The sequence below is a fragment of the Elaeis guineensis genome, chromosome 3 (genome assembly GCF_000442705.2).
Source record: "Elaeis guineensis isolate ETL-2024a chromosome 3, EG11, whole genome shotgun sequence".
Taxonomy (NCBI): Eukaryota; Viridiplantae; Streptophyta; class Magnoliopsida; order Arecales; family Arecaceae; genus Elaeis; species Elaeis guineensis.
Genome location: NC_025995.2, coordinates 90,373,274 through 90,388,600, shown reverse-complemented (window position 1 = coordinate 90,388,600; position 15,327 = coordinate 90,373,274). Strand labels below are relative to the sequence as shown.

Here is a 15,327-nt window from a genome sequence, read left to right as displayed (position 1 = left end):
CAGCTTGTTCATTTCATCCTTTAAGTTTTGATTTTCTTGAATCAAGGTGAATTTTTCAATTGAAAGATTTTCAGCTTGTTTCACTAAGGACTGATTTTCCAATTTCAGCTCTTTGTTTTTCTTCCCTAGTTTCTTTAATTCATCAATTGAATCATAGAATGCTTCATGCAATTCTTCAAAAGTAAATTCACTAGTGGATTCAGAAGTTACCTCATTTTCATGTGCCATCAGGCACAGATTGGCTTGTTCTGTTGAGGTTTCCTCGTCGGAGCTTGAGTCATCACTCGCACTCCAAGTTGCCATCATAGCCTTCTTTTTGAACTTCTTTGGACCTTTCTTCAATTGTGGACATTCGGATCTGAAATGTCCTGGCTTCTTGCACTCGTAGCATATAGGGGTTTGATCTTTCTCCTTTTCTTTGCTTTGATCCCCTTTTGTGAATTTCTTTCTCATCCCCTGTTTCCTTTTTCTTAGAAACTTCTTAAATTTCCGGGTGATGAGAGCCATCTCTTCATCCTGATCTTCATCTTCAGAGTCATCCGTTTCATAATCAGACGAAGTTGTGGATTTGAGGGCAATGGTTCTTTTCTTTTTGACTTCATCCTCTTGATGTTGCTTCATGTTAAGTTCATGAGTCATCAAGGATCCAAGAAGCTCTTCTAGAGGTAGAGTGTTTAAGTCCTTTGCTTCTTGGATGGCAGTCACCTTGGCTTCCCAAGTTCTTGGCAGTGACCTGAGAATCTTCCTTACAAGTTCACTGTTAGTATAAGATTTGCCAAGACTCTTTAAACCATTGATTATATCAGTAAAACGAGTAAACATAGCAGTTATGGACTCATCATGCTCTATTTTGAACAATTCATATTTATGTACAAGCATGTTTATTTTAGACTCTTTTACTTGATTTGTTCCCTCATGAGTGACTTCTAACCTATTCCATATTTCTTTAGCAGATGCACAAGTAGAAATGCGATTAAATTCACTAGCATCTAGTGCACAATAAAGAACATTCATGGCTTTGGCATTTAATTGTGCCAATTTCTTGTCAACCTCATCCCATTCTTTCTCGGGTTTGGTTGACTCCTCACCATCTATAATCTTGGTGGGTGTGTGAGGACCATTCACTATGATACTCCACATATCATAGTCGAGTGCTTGTATGAAAATCTTCATCCGAGCTTTCCAATAGGTGTAATTAGACCCATTGAAAAGTGGAGGTCGGTTTGTTGATTGCCCCTCGGCTAGAGAAGTTCCAACATGGGTTGCCATAGATCTTTGGCTCTTTGATTGTTAGATCAAAGAAGGGCTAGAGCACCGGCTCTGATACCACTTGTTGCCCAGCTATGCAACCCAAGAGGGGGGGTGAATTGGGTTTCTAAAAATTTTAAGCCCAACAGATAACTTATGAAGAACAAAACAATGGCTTTAAATCAATATTAATTAACTAAAGCAGTATTGCAAGGATATAATAAAGAAATAAGATAAAGCGATAAAGCATACCACAAACACAAAGATTTATAGTGGTTCGGTGCTAACCTTGCACCTACATCCACTCCCCAAGATCCCACTTGGAAATTTTAATCCACTATTTTTTTATTCAACCCGAATACAAAACGTCGGAAACTCCGACACTAGCTATCCCAAGCTAGAACACAAGACGTCGGAAACTCCGACACTAGCTATCCCAAGCTAGAATACAAGACGTCGGAAACTCCGACACTAGCTATCCTAAGCTAGATCACTTGTTTTCCGGGTACAAGTAAACCCAAAACACTCCGATTTCAGGTTCGGATCAACCTTTCCTTGTTTTGGAAATTCTCCAAAAACAAGAATAAAAACTCACAAAGAGTTAGAAAATTTAGAGCACAGATTAATACAATAACAGCTCCTTAAATGAGCAAATATAACAATAAAAGCTTTACTCAAATGAAGAACCCCTTTTTCAGATTTTCTCAAAGTGGATGAACGCTTGAATGCTTGAGAAGAGGTTGATTGTTGATTGAAGATCTCCTGAAAGCTTTGAATAATCTCTAGATCAAGGTTGAAACAATAGGCGTGAAGAATTCTCTCCTTGAAAGATCTTGCTTTTCTCTTTCACAATCTCTCTGGTATATTGTGGATCCTCTCTCTTTTTCTCTTTGGATTTTTCGTTGATCTCAGGCTTTTTCGTGCAGATTTTGGATCATCTCTTCTGTTCTTTTTCTCATTTGATTTCACGTTTGATCCGCTATTTAATCTGCAATTTCTTTCACCATTTAAAGTATTTTGTAGCATTAGAACAAGAGAAAACAATTTAGGTAGATAAAGAGCCGTTAGAGGATTTTTAGGAAGCATAAATGGCAATTAAAATTGGCAAAAAAATAGCCGTTGCTGACATTTCCCGTCGCAGGGGTCGACTCATGAGTCGACTCATGCTTCAGGAGTCGACTCATGAGTCGACTTCTGTTGCATTAGCCAGAAAATGAGTTTCTGCAACTTTTGGCCTAAAACTGCAGGGGTCGACTCATGGGGGTCGACTTATGCCTGGGGGTCGACTCATGAGGGTCGACTCACAGGGTGTGCCAATCAGCTCATTGTGCCATGAGTTGACTCACGGGTTAACTCATGATTTTCAAACATGCATAACTTTCAAAATACAAGTCCAAAATCAATGAAATTTTCACCATTGGATCACAAATCTTTTGTTCTACCAAATGATACTATCAAATCAGGATTTTAGTGAAATTACAATTTTGCCCTTGAAGAGCATAAGGACTTTTTCATTTTTTAAAATTATTTGTATCCCTTCAATCTGCTTTGTAATCATCAAAATCAATCTAGGAGCAACAGACCGTATGAAGTCAAAGAAGTGGTCCGGCCCGGAGCTTATTATCTTAAGGAACTCGGAGGAGCTGACCTCCCGCGACCATAGAGCTCGAAAAACTTACGAATGTACTACCAATAATTTCATTTTAATCGAAAGTTGCATACCTGTATGTCTGTGGACAATTCAAACAAACTATCTCAGAAACCAAAGGGAAACCTCATCCCGACAAAGTCGAAGGCCCGGTTCCATTTAGATCGGATGGGGGGAGAGGCCCTGCAATGCCCGTATGCGCCCCCACAGCCCTGTTAGGAACAGGAGGAAAACCTCACCCTAACTTGAGCAAAGTCGAAGGCCCGGTTCCATTTAGATCGGATGGGGGGAGAGGCCCTGCAACGCCCGTACGCACCCCCACAGCCCTGTTAGGGACAGGAGGAAAACCTCGCCCTAACTTGAGCAAAGTCGAAGGCCCGGTTCCATTTAGACCGGATGGGGGGAGAGGCCCTGCAACGCCCGTATGCGCCCCCACAGCCCTGTTAGGGACAGGAGGAAAATCTCGTCCTAACTTGAGCAAAGTCGAATGCCCGGTTCCATTTAGACCGGATGGAGGGAGAGGCCCTGCAATGCCCACATGCGCCCCCACAGCCCTGCTAAGGACGGGAGAAAAATCTCGCCCTAGCTTGAGCAAAATTGAAGGCTCGAACTCCTACGGGAGCCGGGCTCTGTCCGTGACTTCTACTGCAAGGAGGAATCTGCCCGGACTCCCATGGGAGCCGGGCTCCGTCTCCAACTTCAACCGATGGTAAGTTCCACTCGGACTCCTACGAGAGCCGGGCTCCGTCGCCAACTTCGACTAATAATAAACCCCATCCGGACTCCAACGGGAGCCGGACTTCGCACCTTACTGTAATTGCAGGAAGACACCGCCCAGACTCCTACGGAAGCCGGGCTCCGTCCGCAACTCCAACCGCAGGGAGGACTCCACTCCACCCAGACCCCTACGGGAGCCGGGCTCCGTCACCAACTTCAACGGTTGGTAATCTTCGTCCGGACTCTCACGGGAGCCGAGCCTCGCCCCGACTTCGCCTACGGGAACCGAACTCCCATAGCCTCGCTGAGAGCGGAGAAAAAATTCCAGGCGAAATAGAAAAAGGAAGGTGATGGGCCACATCGGCGATGATTGGAAAACAAACAGCGTCCAAGGTATGGAGAATCCTATCGCGGCAAGGATTGGGGCCCTCATCAGGAATCCCAGCTTTCAAGAAAGCTTTCTACGCAAATCCAAGGTAGGACAACTTTCTCGGGGTGACAGAAGCTCAGACCTCCGAGCTCAGGCCCTGAGGGGGGACACCAAGCCCGAATGGCCCCCAGGCGAGTCTGCGGCCACTAACGGAAAGGATGGGTCGATATGATGACAATCGAGTATCTTCGAACGACACAAAAATCGAAAAGGAGCTCGGCAAACGATAATTCAACACGAATAAGAGAGCCACCGATGTCCTAAGGACGACATCAAAAAAAAAAAAAAAGAGAGGGAAAAGAAGAGGAAAGAAAAGGGGAGAAGAAAGAAGAAGAAAAGATGAGAAAGGGAAGGAAGTCCGGCAGGCAACAATTCACGAGGTAACAAAATCTCTTCTCATTTTTCAACTAACAAGATGTACGTTACAAGACCCGGAGGGCCAGAAAAGAATACATTATTACAAGGCTCGAGAACACGGCGTGGATGCACCGGAGGCCGCTTCAAACTGCAAACTTCTCTTCCCGTTTCCGTCCTTCCCAGCCACTTTTTCAGTGCGTGTGGCAGGCCTATCGACTCTCGTCCCACCTCGTTTCACTTCACCTCCGAAGTCCCAACCCCAGGGGGAAAAGGATGGGATAGATTTCAGGGAGCAGTAAGGGCAACGGCAGCGGCGACGAAGACCTGTTTCAAGAAGAACCGGAGTCACCCCGGAGGCAGCGGTGGCGCCGGAGATATGCACCATCACCGAATGCTCCGTGGCAACTGCCGTCCAAAGTATTCTGGCAAGGTCGGCATGCGCTACTTCCACCATCCCCGCAACAAGTTTTACTGCCCCACCGTCGACGCCGACCGCTTCTGGTCCCTCAGCCCCGACGATATCAAAGATCCCACCACAGCTTGTGACGACAGCTCTGCCCTCCTGACCGGCGCCACCCCATCTTACTACTCTAAAATTCTCAGGCAGAACGCCTTTACCGGCGGTCCCCGTTATTAAACCCCTATTATTGAAGGAATTCTTCCTCGAGCCCCCTTCGAAGCGACGGGGACCTTCAGCGGCCGCTCGATGACCGGAGGACTCGCAGACCGCTGTTCTCCTCCTTGCCTTCCTCCAAGCCCTTGGCATTCTCTTGAGGATGGCCTCCGGGGTGGAGGGCCTGGCTGGGAAACCCCTTAGAGAGGGATCGGGGCTGAAGACGGCAAAGGCCGGCGCGGAGGATGCTCGAAGTTGGCAGGGGCACCGGGAGAGTGGCTGAGTAGCTAAGCTCTCAGACGAAGGAAAGGTGCCGCCCTTTAAGCGGAGTAAAGCCCCGAAGGAAGAGTAGGGGGTTTAAATAGGCAGCGGATCTTAGCGCAATTATGGTGGTGGGTGTCCCTAGACCAATCGGTGCTTACCACTTGTTCCGCGTGTCCCACTCACCGCTATCGAGGATTGACTGTTCGCAAATTTCCATGATGCGATGCTTGGGATCGCATCTCGGTGGGAGTTTCGAAAAGACCCTTTGGGTCGCCCTAATCGGAAAAAAGACTCCAGTATGCGCACATTTAATGCCAAAATATCTGGGGGCGGTCGTGAACAGGATTCGAGGAAACAACTTCGGCTATGCCAATCTCTCTGTACTTCCTTCATTCGAAATTCAAACTCGAAAGTAGGGAGACTGGTGTTGGGTATAAAATACCCACGGTCGAAGTTCTCAGCGGACTCCTACGGGAGCCGGGTTCCGTCCACGACGCCAAGGAAGACTCCGCCCGGACTCCTACGGGAGTCGGGCTCCGTCCACGACTCCAAGGGGGACTCCGCCCGGACCCCTACTGGAGCCGGGCTCTGTCGCCAACTTCAACGGCCGGTAAGCTCCGTCCGGACTCCTACGGGAGCCGGACTTCGCACCTAACTTTAATTGCAGGAAGACTCCGCCCGGACTCCTACGGGAGCCGGGTTCCGTCCACGACGCCAAGGAAGACTCCGCCCGGACTCCTACGGGAACTGGACTCCGTCCACGACTCCAAGGGGGACTCCGCCCGGACTCCTACGGGAGTCGGGCTCCGTCGCCAACTTCAACTGCCGGTAAGCTCTGTCCGGACTCCTACGGGAGCCGGACTTCACACCTAACTTTAATTGTAGAAAGACTCCGCCCGGACTCCAACGGGAGCCGGGTTCCGTCCACGATGCCAAGGAAGACTCCGCCCGGACTCCTACGGGAGCCGGGCTCCATCCACGACTCCAAGGGGGACTCCGCCCGGACTCCTACGGGACCCGGGCGCCGTCGCCAACTTCAACTGCCGGTAAGTTCCGTCCGGACTCCTACGGGAGCCGGACTTCGCATCTAACTTTAATTGCAGGAAGACTCCATCCGGACTCCTACGGGAGCCGGGTTCCATCCACGACGCCAAGGAAGACTCCGTCCGGAATCCTACGGGAGCCGGGATCCGTCCACGACTCCAAGGGGGACTCCGCCCGGACTCCTACGGGAGCCGGGCTCCGTCGCCAACTTCAACTGCCGGTAAGCTTCGTCCGGACTCCTACGGGAGCCGGACTTCGCACCTAACTTTAATTGCAGGAAGACTCCGCCTGGACTCCTACGGGAGCTGGGTTCCATCCACGACGCCAAGGAAGACTCCGCCCGAACTCCTACGGGAGCCGGGCTCCGTCCACGACTCCAAGGGGGACTCCGCCCGGACTCCTACGGGAGCCGGGCTCCGTTGCCAACTTCAACTGCCAGTAAGCTCCGTCCGGACTCCTACGGGAGCCAGACTTCGCACCTAACTTTAATTGCAGGAAGACTCCACCCGGACTCCTACGGGAGCCGGGTTCCGTCCACGACGCCAAGAAAGACTCCGCCCGGACTCCTACGGGAGCCAGGCTCCGTCGCCAACTTCAACTGCCGGTAAGCTTCGTCCGGACTCCTAGGGAGCTGGACTTCGCACCTAACTTTAATTGCAGGAAGACTCCGCCCGGACTCCTACGGGAGCCGGGTTCCGTCCACGACGCCAAGGAAGACTCCGTCCGGACTTCTACGGGAGCCGGGCTCCGTCCACGACTCCAAGGTGGCTTTGCCCGGACTCCTACGGGAGCCGGGCTCCGTCGCCAACTTCAACTTCCGGTAAGCTCCATCCGGACTCCTATGGGAGCCGGACTTCGCACCTAACTTTAATTGTAGGAAGACTCCGCCCGGACTCCTACGAGAGCCGGGTTCCGTCCACGATGCCAAGAAAGACTCCGCCTGGACTCCTACGGGAGCCGGGCTCCGTCCACGACTCCAAGGGGGACTCCGCCCGGACTCCTACGGGAGCCGGGCTCCGTCGTCAACTTCAACTGCCGGTAAGCTCCGTCCGGACTCCTACGGGAGCCGGACTTCGCACCTAACTTTAATTGCAGAAAGACTCCGCCCGGACTCCAACGGGAGCCGGGTTCCGTCCACGACGCCAAGGAAGACTCCGCCCGGACTCCTACGGGAGCCGGGCTCCATCCACTACTCCAAGGGTGACTCCGCCCGGACTCCTACGGGAGTCGGGCTCCGTCGCCCACTTCAACTGCCGGTAAGCTCCGTCCGGACTCCTACGGGAGTCGGACTTCACACCTAACTTTAATTGCAGGAAGACTCCGCCCGGACTCCTACGGGAGCCGGATTTCGTCCACGACGCCAAGGAAGTCTCCGCCCGGACTCCTACGGGAGCCGGGCTCCGTCCACGACTCCAAGGGGGCTCCACCCGGACTCCTACGGGAGCCGGGCTCCGTCGCCAACTTCAACTGCCGGTAAGCTCCGTCCGGACTCCTACGGGAGCCGGACTTCGCACCTAACTTTAATTGCAGGAAGACTCCGCCCGGACTCCTACGGGAGCTGGGTTCCATCCACGACGCCAAGGAAGACTCCGCCCGGACTCCTACGGGAGCCGGGCTCCGTCCACGACTCCAAAGGGGACTCCGCCCGGACTCCTACGGGAGCCGGGCTCCGTCGCCAACTTCAACTGCCGGTAAGCTCTGTCCGGACTCCTACGGAAGCCGGACTTCGCGCCTGACTTTAATTGCTGGAGGACTCCGCCCGGACTCCTACGGGAGCCAGGCTCCGTCGCCAACTTCAACTGTCAGTAAGCTCTGTCCGGACTCCTATGGAAGCCGGACTTCGCGCCTGACTTTAATTGCAGGAAGACTCCGCCCGGACTCCTAAGGGAACCGGGCTCCGTCCTTGACTCCAAGGGGGACTCCGCCTGGACTCCTACGGGAGCTGGGCTCCACCCACGACTTCAACCGCAAGGAAGAGGTCGACAAGTCTGGACCCCTTGACAAGCCGTATTTAACGGCCATGATTCTGCTCCACTCCCTGCGGCGGACCCTACGTAGCTCTATTACCCCCTGACAAGCCGTATTTAACGGCCATGATTCTGCTCCACTCCCTGCAGCGGATTTTGTGCGATTCCACCACTCCTTGATAAGTCACGACAGCGGACGCCGCTCCACTCCCCGTAACTGATTCTACGTAGTGAGCCGCAGCGATAGCCACGATCCCGCTCCACTACCCTCCGCAATAAATTCCTCCTGACTGTAGGCGGCCCACTACCAGACGGTTATAAACGTCGCCATCAGTCTGTTGCGCCCTCCGCCTATAAAAAGGAGGATCCCAGATACGTTATTCTATAAGCTCTCGTTTTTATCTAAAAATTCTGCTAAAATTTTCGTTCGAGCACTCCATTCTTGTTGAGGCAGAGAACTGACTTGAGCGTCGGAGGGTCTTGCCGGAGCAACCACACTTCTGATTTAGACTTCTTTTGCAGGTCCCGGCGGCGACCGCGACTCCCTCGACTCCAGCTTCTCCGACGCAAGTGGATTTTTGCACCAACAATATCTATTTAAAAATATTCTAGAGTCCCGTTCTCTTCGAATCTCATTACAAATAACTGTTAGCAATTGATCCCTAGTTGAACGCACGAGGCAATGTTTGTTCCTGAGTCTCCATTTTGTTCGAAGAACTTGCGACTAGATGGCCATCCTTTCTGAGTTGAGTTTGATAAAAAACCAGGTACTCTGTGAGAATGGATATTTAATAAATATATGATTGGTAATTCCAAGAGAATTACCATATAGAGCATATCCCATATTTTCTTGTCAATTTTTTTTTGGCTAAAATATTCCTAGTGTGAAGCTTATTGCGAAGTGCTAACCATAAAAAAAAAAAAAATATCTTCTCCAATATAGCAACTCTCCAAATAGTTTTATAAAGAAAATATCGAGTATCATTATTGTTTAAAAAAAAAAATTCACTGAAAGAGGCCCCAAAGATTGTAATTTTCAATATAGTATATCACGCTGGCTAGAGGGTCTAATCAAAGAAAGAACATCGTCATCTAATCGGTAAGAGCTCGGTTACAATACGTGTAGATGTGGAGGGAGCGCTGGTGGTGATTGCTGGGCATCGTTTCTTGCGCCAGATTAAATCATCCTCAAGAGGACTTAGAGGAGATGATAGAAAGCTGGTGGGCTTCGTTGCTCAAATATGTGAATTTTTTTAATATTTTTTTTTTTTATTATTTTTTTTATTTTTAAATATCCAACTTGTATCCTCAAGCACAAGTTCAATCACATCAAGATTGTCCCATTCTACATACTTCAGAGTCGAGCTCCAACATCCATCTCGGATATTATGGAAAAATCGTTGCCCCAGATAGAAGTGCCAAGGATTATTTAAATTCAAACTAGAATCCTAAATTTAAGATCTATCAAATATTTTTTATCAAAAAATATAGAATTTAATATAAAAAATATATTTGATTATTCTGTTTCTATTTCAAATTTTTGAACAACTTCCAATTATTTTTGAGAAAAATAAAAATAAAAAATTTTTATGTCGAAATTTTTTAAAAATAAATTTTCATCCATCTTTCAATCTCTCTTCTCCGTCCAACCTTATCCTCAATCCGTTGCTCTCACCTTACTATTTGCCATTTATCTCTTCATCTGATGTTTAGCAATCCTTATATCTAGCAGACGTCACCTCTACTTTCTTTTTCTCTACCGATCTTCATGTCAAGTTCTTCTTGTTCTCAACCACATTACTGGTCACATCCTTCCTCCCTCTTCCTTGTTCCCTACTAGATTGCCGGCTCTCATTATAAAAAATAAAATAAATAAATAAATAAATAATAAAAAAAATAAACTAAAAATATTTTCTATCGTCAGAACTTAACAAAAAAAGAATTTCTATTTCAGATTTTTTTTTAAGAAAATGACAATGATGCCAAGCATTGCTTTAGAACTTCTGGTCTTAATCCACTGAATTGAACTACAATTTTGTAGCATTCAAATGCTATAATTCTTTTTTGATGAGCTTTGTTGGAATAGATCCCTGTCGCTTAGCCTACTACCAAACCTTTTCGACTGTGAGCTGACTATAGGAGCTATACCGATTAAGCTACTATCACTCAATCCAACTCGAATCGATGAATCCCGCTTAATAGAATCGACGCCGGCCACCATCGTGGACATCCAACCGACTAAGGGTAGCTCACCCTTAGTCGGCATTAGGCCAACTAGAGTTAACGTGCCGACCCCAGTCACTTGCACTCAGCGGTGCTCAGTCTGTAACTGACTTCATAGTTGGCGCACGATCGACTATGCCAGTTGACGATGGGATACCTCGACGGCTTCATTTTGCCAACTACGATAATACGGGTCTCTACCGACTAAGCTAAGCACCAAATATGGCCACCACGCCATCCTGACAGACCACATCAAGATCATATCACTTAGACGCTATACCTTGGCCAGCTAGCTGCACGCCATGATGGGATGCTACAAATTCATTAAATGCATCCACATGATCATTTGTTATACCCCACACGTGGTAGCGTTCACCGCTTTCTCCATGTCAAATAGAAGGCACGCTCGCCATCAATATTTAAAGATGCCTACACGGCATCATGAGATACCATACAATAGGATATGATTGACATGATCATCTATTCTCTCATCATTTATTTTACTTCCTCTATAAATAGAGGTAGCGGGAATCCCTCCAGCTATGCACACTACTTCGCAACCCAGAGATCTTGTCGTTCTTTCTCCTCAAGCCAATTCACTAATTTGAGCGTCGAAGGATTCTCATCGAAGCCATTTCGGATGGGACTTATTTTGCAGGTTCTTCTTCTTCAGTACCGAGCGAAGCCTAGCATCATATTTTTTTCAATCAATCTCACCGTCTTTAGTCTCGATCTTGACTGTGTGTATCTTTTCTAATGATAGCACGTCATTTTTTTGGCTCTTCCATTACCTACCAACAAGCGCAGATCCCAGTCAGCTCTAAATCAACTACTAACTATCCATCAGCTCTAAATCAACTACTAACTATCCATCGAAGAAAGGCCACAATAAGCCTTAAAAGCCCATGGCTACTGCTCGGCAAATGAGATCAAAAACCTCGCAAATTTCGTCCCATATCAAACATACTACTCCTCTGCAACTACAACATAGCCAACAAGCTTAAATGGACGACACCGGTCTCTGGCGCCACCTCTCTGAAATGGGGCTCCTCAGTCCTATTATGGCTAGAATTTCTGCGCAACCTTTTTAATTAACATCTAAAGACAAGACATTCGAAGAGTGTTCTTTCATCAGCGCGTGTTTGGGGAATTGTTATTTGCTTCTGAACGTGACCTCCAAGTAAAATTACATGCACTGATGAATGGGGTAACTACGAATTGCTAAATTTCTATTTACTGGTGGGAGATTTTCATTACTGAATCTTCTTTTTTACATTAATTACGATAAGTACATGAAGCAAGCAGCATTTGTTTCTGTACAGGTTGTATTCCACAGCTGGTCTTTTCTGTCTGTATCACAGCATTTGTAGCCACGTACCTATATAATATAATAGATGCTTATCATAATATGCTGCCCTTCAACTCTTAATGAACTGCTAGTGACCATGTATCTTTCATCCTACCAGCAGGTGACCAAAAATTGCATCCTGCCACACTCAAACACAGAAAGAGCCAAGCCTATGAATTTTGATTCTCAGTGGGGCAACAAAAATTGATTCTAGGGTCACTCTCCTTCCATAGGTACTTGTCATCATATTGATTGACAAGCATAAGGCTATGCTTGGGATACTGCCTGCTGTTTTTGATAAGGTTGGTGTCTTTGCAGATGAGTGTAGTTTCTTGGAAACCCCTCCAACATAAAGACCACATACCACACAACTTTCTGTTTGCCCGGGCCTGCATGGTTCTTTTTCCTTGCTGCAACAGTCCAGATGCGGATTTATTAAGGAATCGACAAGAATCTTTAGTCACTTTCTTCTGTAAAAGAAAATCCAAATTTGCTGCCGAAGTTGACTGCCATGCACCTACCAATTGATTGCAGAGAAAGATAGCTTGGTTTAGCTAGTATGCAAATAGGACTTCAGAATCTTGGTTCGCTTTCTCTGCACTCATCTCCAGTTTATTAACCAAACTGTTACCACATATAAGGAAAAAAAAAGGCATGTTTGGAGCCTTGATGGTCACTAAATCTCACTTCAACATAAGAAAGCATAACATTACAACCCAAGGATTTTTCATAATTTTTACAAAGCATATGTATGAGTGCAGTTCCAATATCTACCCTGAACATTAGCCAAAATATAATGAAGGGTGACGAAGGATGTTCAAAACAAACACACTAGAACTAAACCCAGAACTTTCTTATTTCAACCAACAAATATGTTCACAGTGTTACAGATCCTGGTCTTCCCATCTGATGACCTATCTGAGAATTTTCAAACCTCCACATGCTGCAACTTTTCTCTGCTTAACAACAAATCCCATGACTAACTAATCAGAAATTCAAGCCTTTCAACCTTTTTTTCCCTTTTTCCCACATCATAGAACCCCTCTGAGACTGTATAACATAGCCAGTTTACATGGAGGCCACAAAACTCTGGCGCCAGCTCACAGCAATGGGGCTCCTCACACTGTGTGTGCCATCACTCCAAGAAATCCCCCCAAAGCCATTAGAGCCTGCAACTGCCGCATCAGCAATTGAAGCAAATGTGATCTCATAGGACAAGCTCTGGTCCACTGCATCAAACACGAGCTTGCTCGGAGCCACCGTGACATTCACACCCGGTGGGCCGGAGATTTCAGCCTCATACACAGCATCGTCGGGGCCTCCAACATTTCGGACCACTCTACTGAACGTAACAATGTCACTGGTTGAAGAGAAAACAACAGAGAAAGCTGGGTAATTGAGATCACCAGGGCTAGCCAATGTCATGGCAGAACAATTCACTGTGGTCTCATCCCTGGTGAAGAGTGCAATCTGTTGAGTACTGTATCCAATTGCACAAAGGAAGGCAAGGTAGTCCTCGACCTGTGAGTCATAAATTAGACCAGGATCAAGAGCCTTGTTGGGGTCTACATGACCGGCGCCGCGAACAAATGGCGTGGATTCTTCCCCGGTAGATAAATCTTTGATGATCTCACCGGAATTGTCCAAATTGTAGGCTGTTGTCATGAGAGCGGACTTGATGGCAGCTGGGCTCCAATCCGGGTAGGTCTTATGCAGCAAGGCAGCAATGCCGCTGACATGCGGGCATGACATGGAGGTACCTGAGATTATATTGAACAAGACCCGTCTTGGATCGATATCAAGGTCGGTCGGGCTGCTTATCCCCGTCCAAGCTGCCAGAATATTGACTCCGGGGGCGATCACATCGGGCTTGAGGATCTCCGGAGCGCGGTAATTAGGCCCCCGGCTTGAAAAAGCTGCCACCTTGGGGGCGGGTGGCGATGAGCTGATCACCGTTCCTCTGAAAACAACGGTAGCAGTGGGAGAAGACTGGGACTTGATGTAGTCGCGGATCTTATCTCCGGCTGATTCACCGACCATTGTGGCGGGAATGAGGTGGGAGTCGGCAATGAGCTCCTCCCCATTCTCGGCGGTGTTGGCCAGAATCATCCCGGCGCCGCCGGCCAATTTCACGGCACTCCCCTTCTCAACCCGAGCATTGGCACCCCTGTCGCAAAGAACGATCTTTCCAGCAACCTTGGCCGAGTCGAGGTACCCGCTTATACACAGCCGGGACCCACAATCGCCGGCGTAGACCAACGGGAGATCGGTAGAATTCAACAGCTCTCCTGCATAGAGCGAGACACCGCCATAAGTGGTGCCGTCACCGAGGATGACATCAGCTGGGAATTCTCGATCAATGGTGGATGCCCCGACGGTGAGGATCCACGGAGCGATATTGACAGCGGTGTACGGCCCGGGCCCGGAGTTCCCGGCGGAGCACGAGACGGTGACGCCGTGGCGGGCGGCGCCGAAGGCGCCGATGGCGATCGAGTCCCGGTAGAAGCTTGGGGCGAAGCCAGTGGCACCGACGGAGAGGGAGATGACGTCGGCGCCGTCGTCGATGGCGGCGTCCATGGCGGCAAGGATGTCGGAGTCGAAGCAGCCGGCTGCCCAGCAGATCTTGTAGGCGGCGATCCTCGCCTTGGTGGCCATGCCACGGGCCTCGCCGCGGGCGTACTGGTAGAAGCCGGCATCTTCGACAGCCGCGCCGGCGGCGGTGGATGCGGTGTGGGTGCCGTGGCCCTCAGTGTCGAGGGGGGATTTGGACTCCCTGGATTCGTCGATGGGGTGGCCCATGGCGGACTCGTAACCCTTGTAGAAGAAGCGCGCGCCGATAAGCTTGCGGTTGCAGGCTTGGGAGGAGTTGAAGCCGGAGCCGGAATCGCAGGAGCCGCGCCAGGAGGAGGGGGGAGGGGAGAGGGAGGAGTCGAGGAAGGAGGGGCGGGAGGGGAAGATACCTGTGTCCAGGACGGCGATGACGGCGTCGGAGGCGAAGGAGGAGGAGGGCCAGAGGCCGGAATAAGGGGAGAGGCGGAGGAAGGTGGGAGAGCGGGTGGTGTGGGGCTGGCGGGCGCGATCGGGGAGGACGGAGAGGATGTAGGGGAGGGAGCGGAGGGCGGCGGCCTGGGCGGGGGAGAGGCGGGCGGCGAAGCCAGTGGTGGCGCGGGAGTAGAAGTAGAGGAGGCGGGGGGCAGGGGCGGGGGTGCGGAGGAGGTGGCGGGGGAGGGAGCGGAGGGTGCACCGGTACCAGTGGCGGAGGGTCGGGGAGGAGGCCGGCTTGTGGGCGGGGGACACGTGGACGATGTAGGTAGACAGCTGGCCAGTGTTGCCGTTTGCCGGGATCAACAACAGTAGGAGGAGGAGGGAGAGGACAGCCGGAGATGAGAGTGGAAACGGTTTCCCCATGATTGCTGGTATTCAGCCAGGGAACCGCGGAGGAAAGGAGAGAGAGGTGGAGAAGACAGG

The 15,327-nt window shown here is 49.5% G+C and overlaps 1 protein-coding gene across 1 annotated transcript; it reads right to left on the bottom strand.

Annotated features, from left to right (window-relative positions):
- Positions 1-12,691: 12,691 nt before the first annotated feature.
- Positions 12,692-15,327, bottom strand: LOC105042087 (subtilisin-like protease SBT1.4). Its single transcript, XM_010919181.4, has one exon. It carries the CDS (start codon positions 15,265-15,267, stop codon positions 12,928-12,930), a length of 2,340 nt encoding a protein of 779 aa, XP_010917483.2. The 5' UTR covers positions 15,268-15,327; the 3' UTR covers positions 12,692-12,927.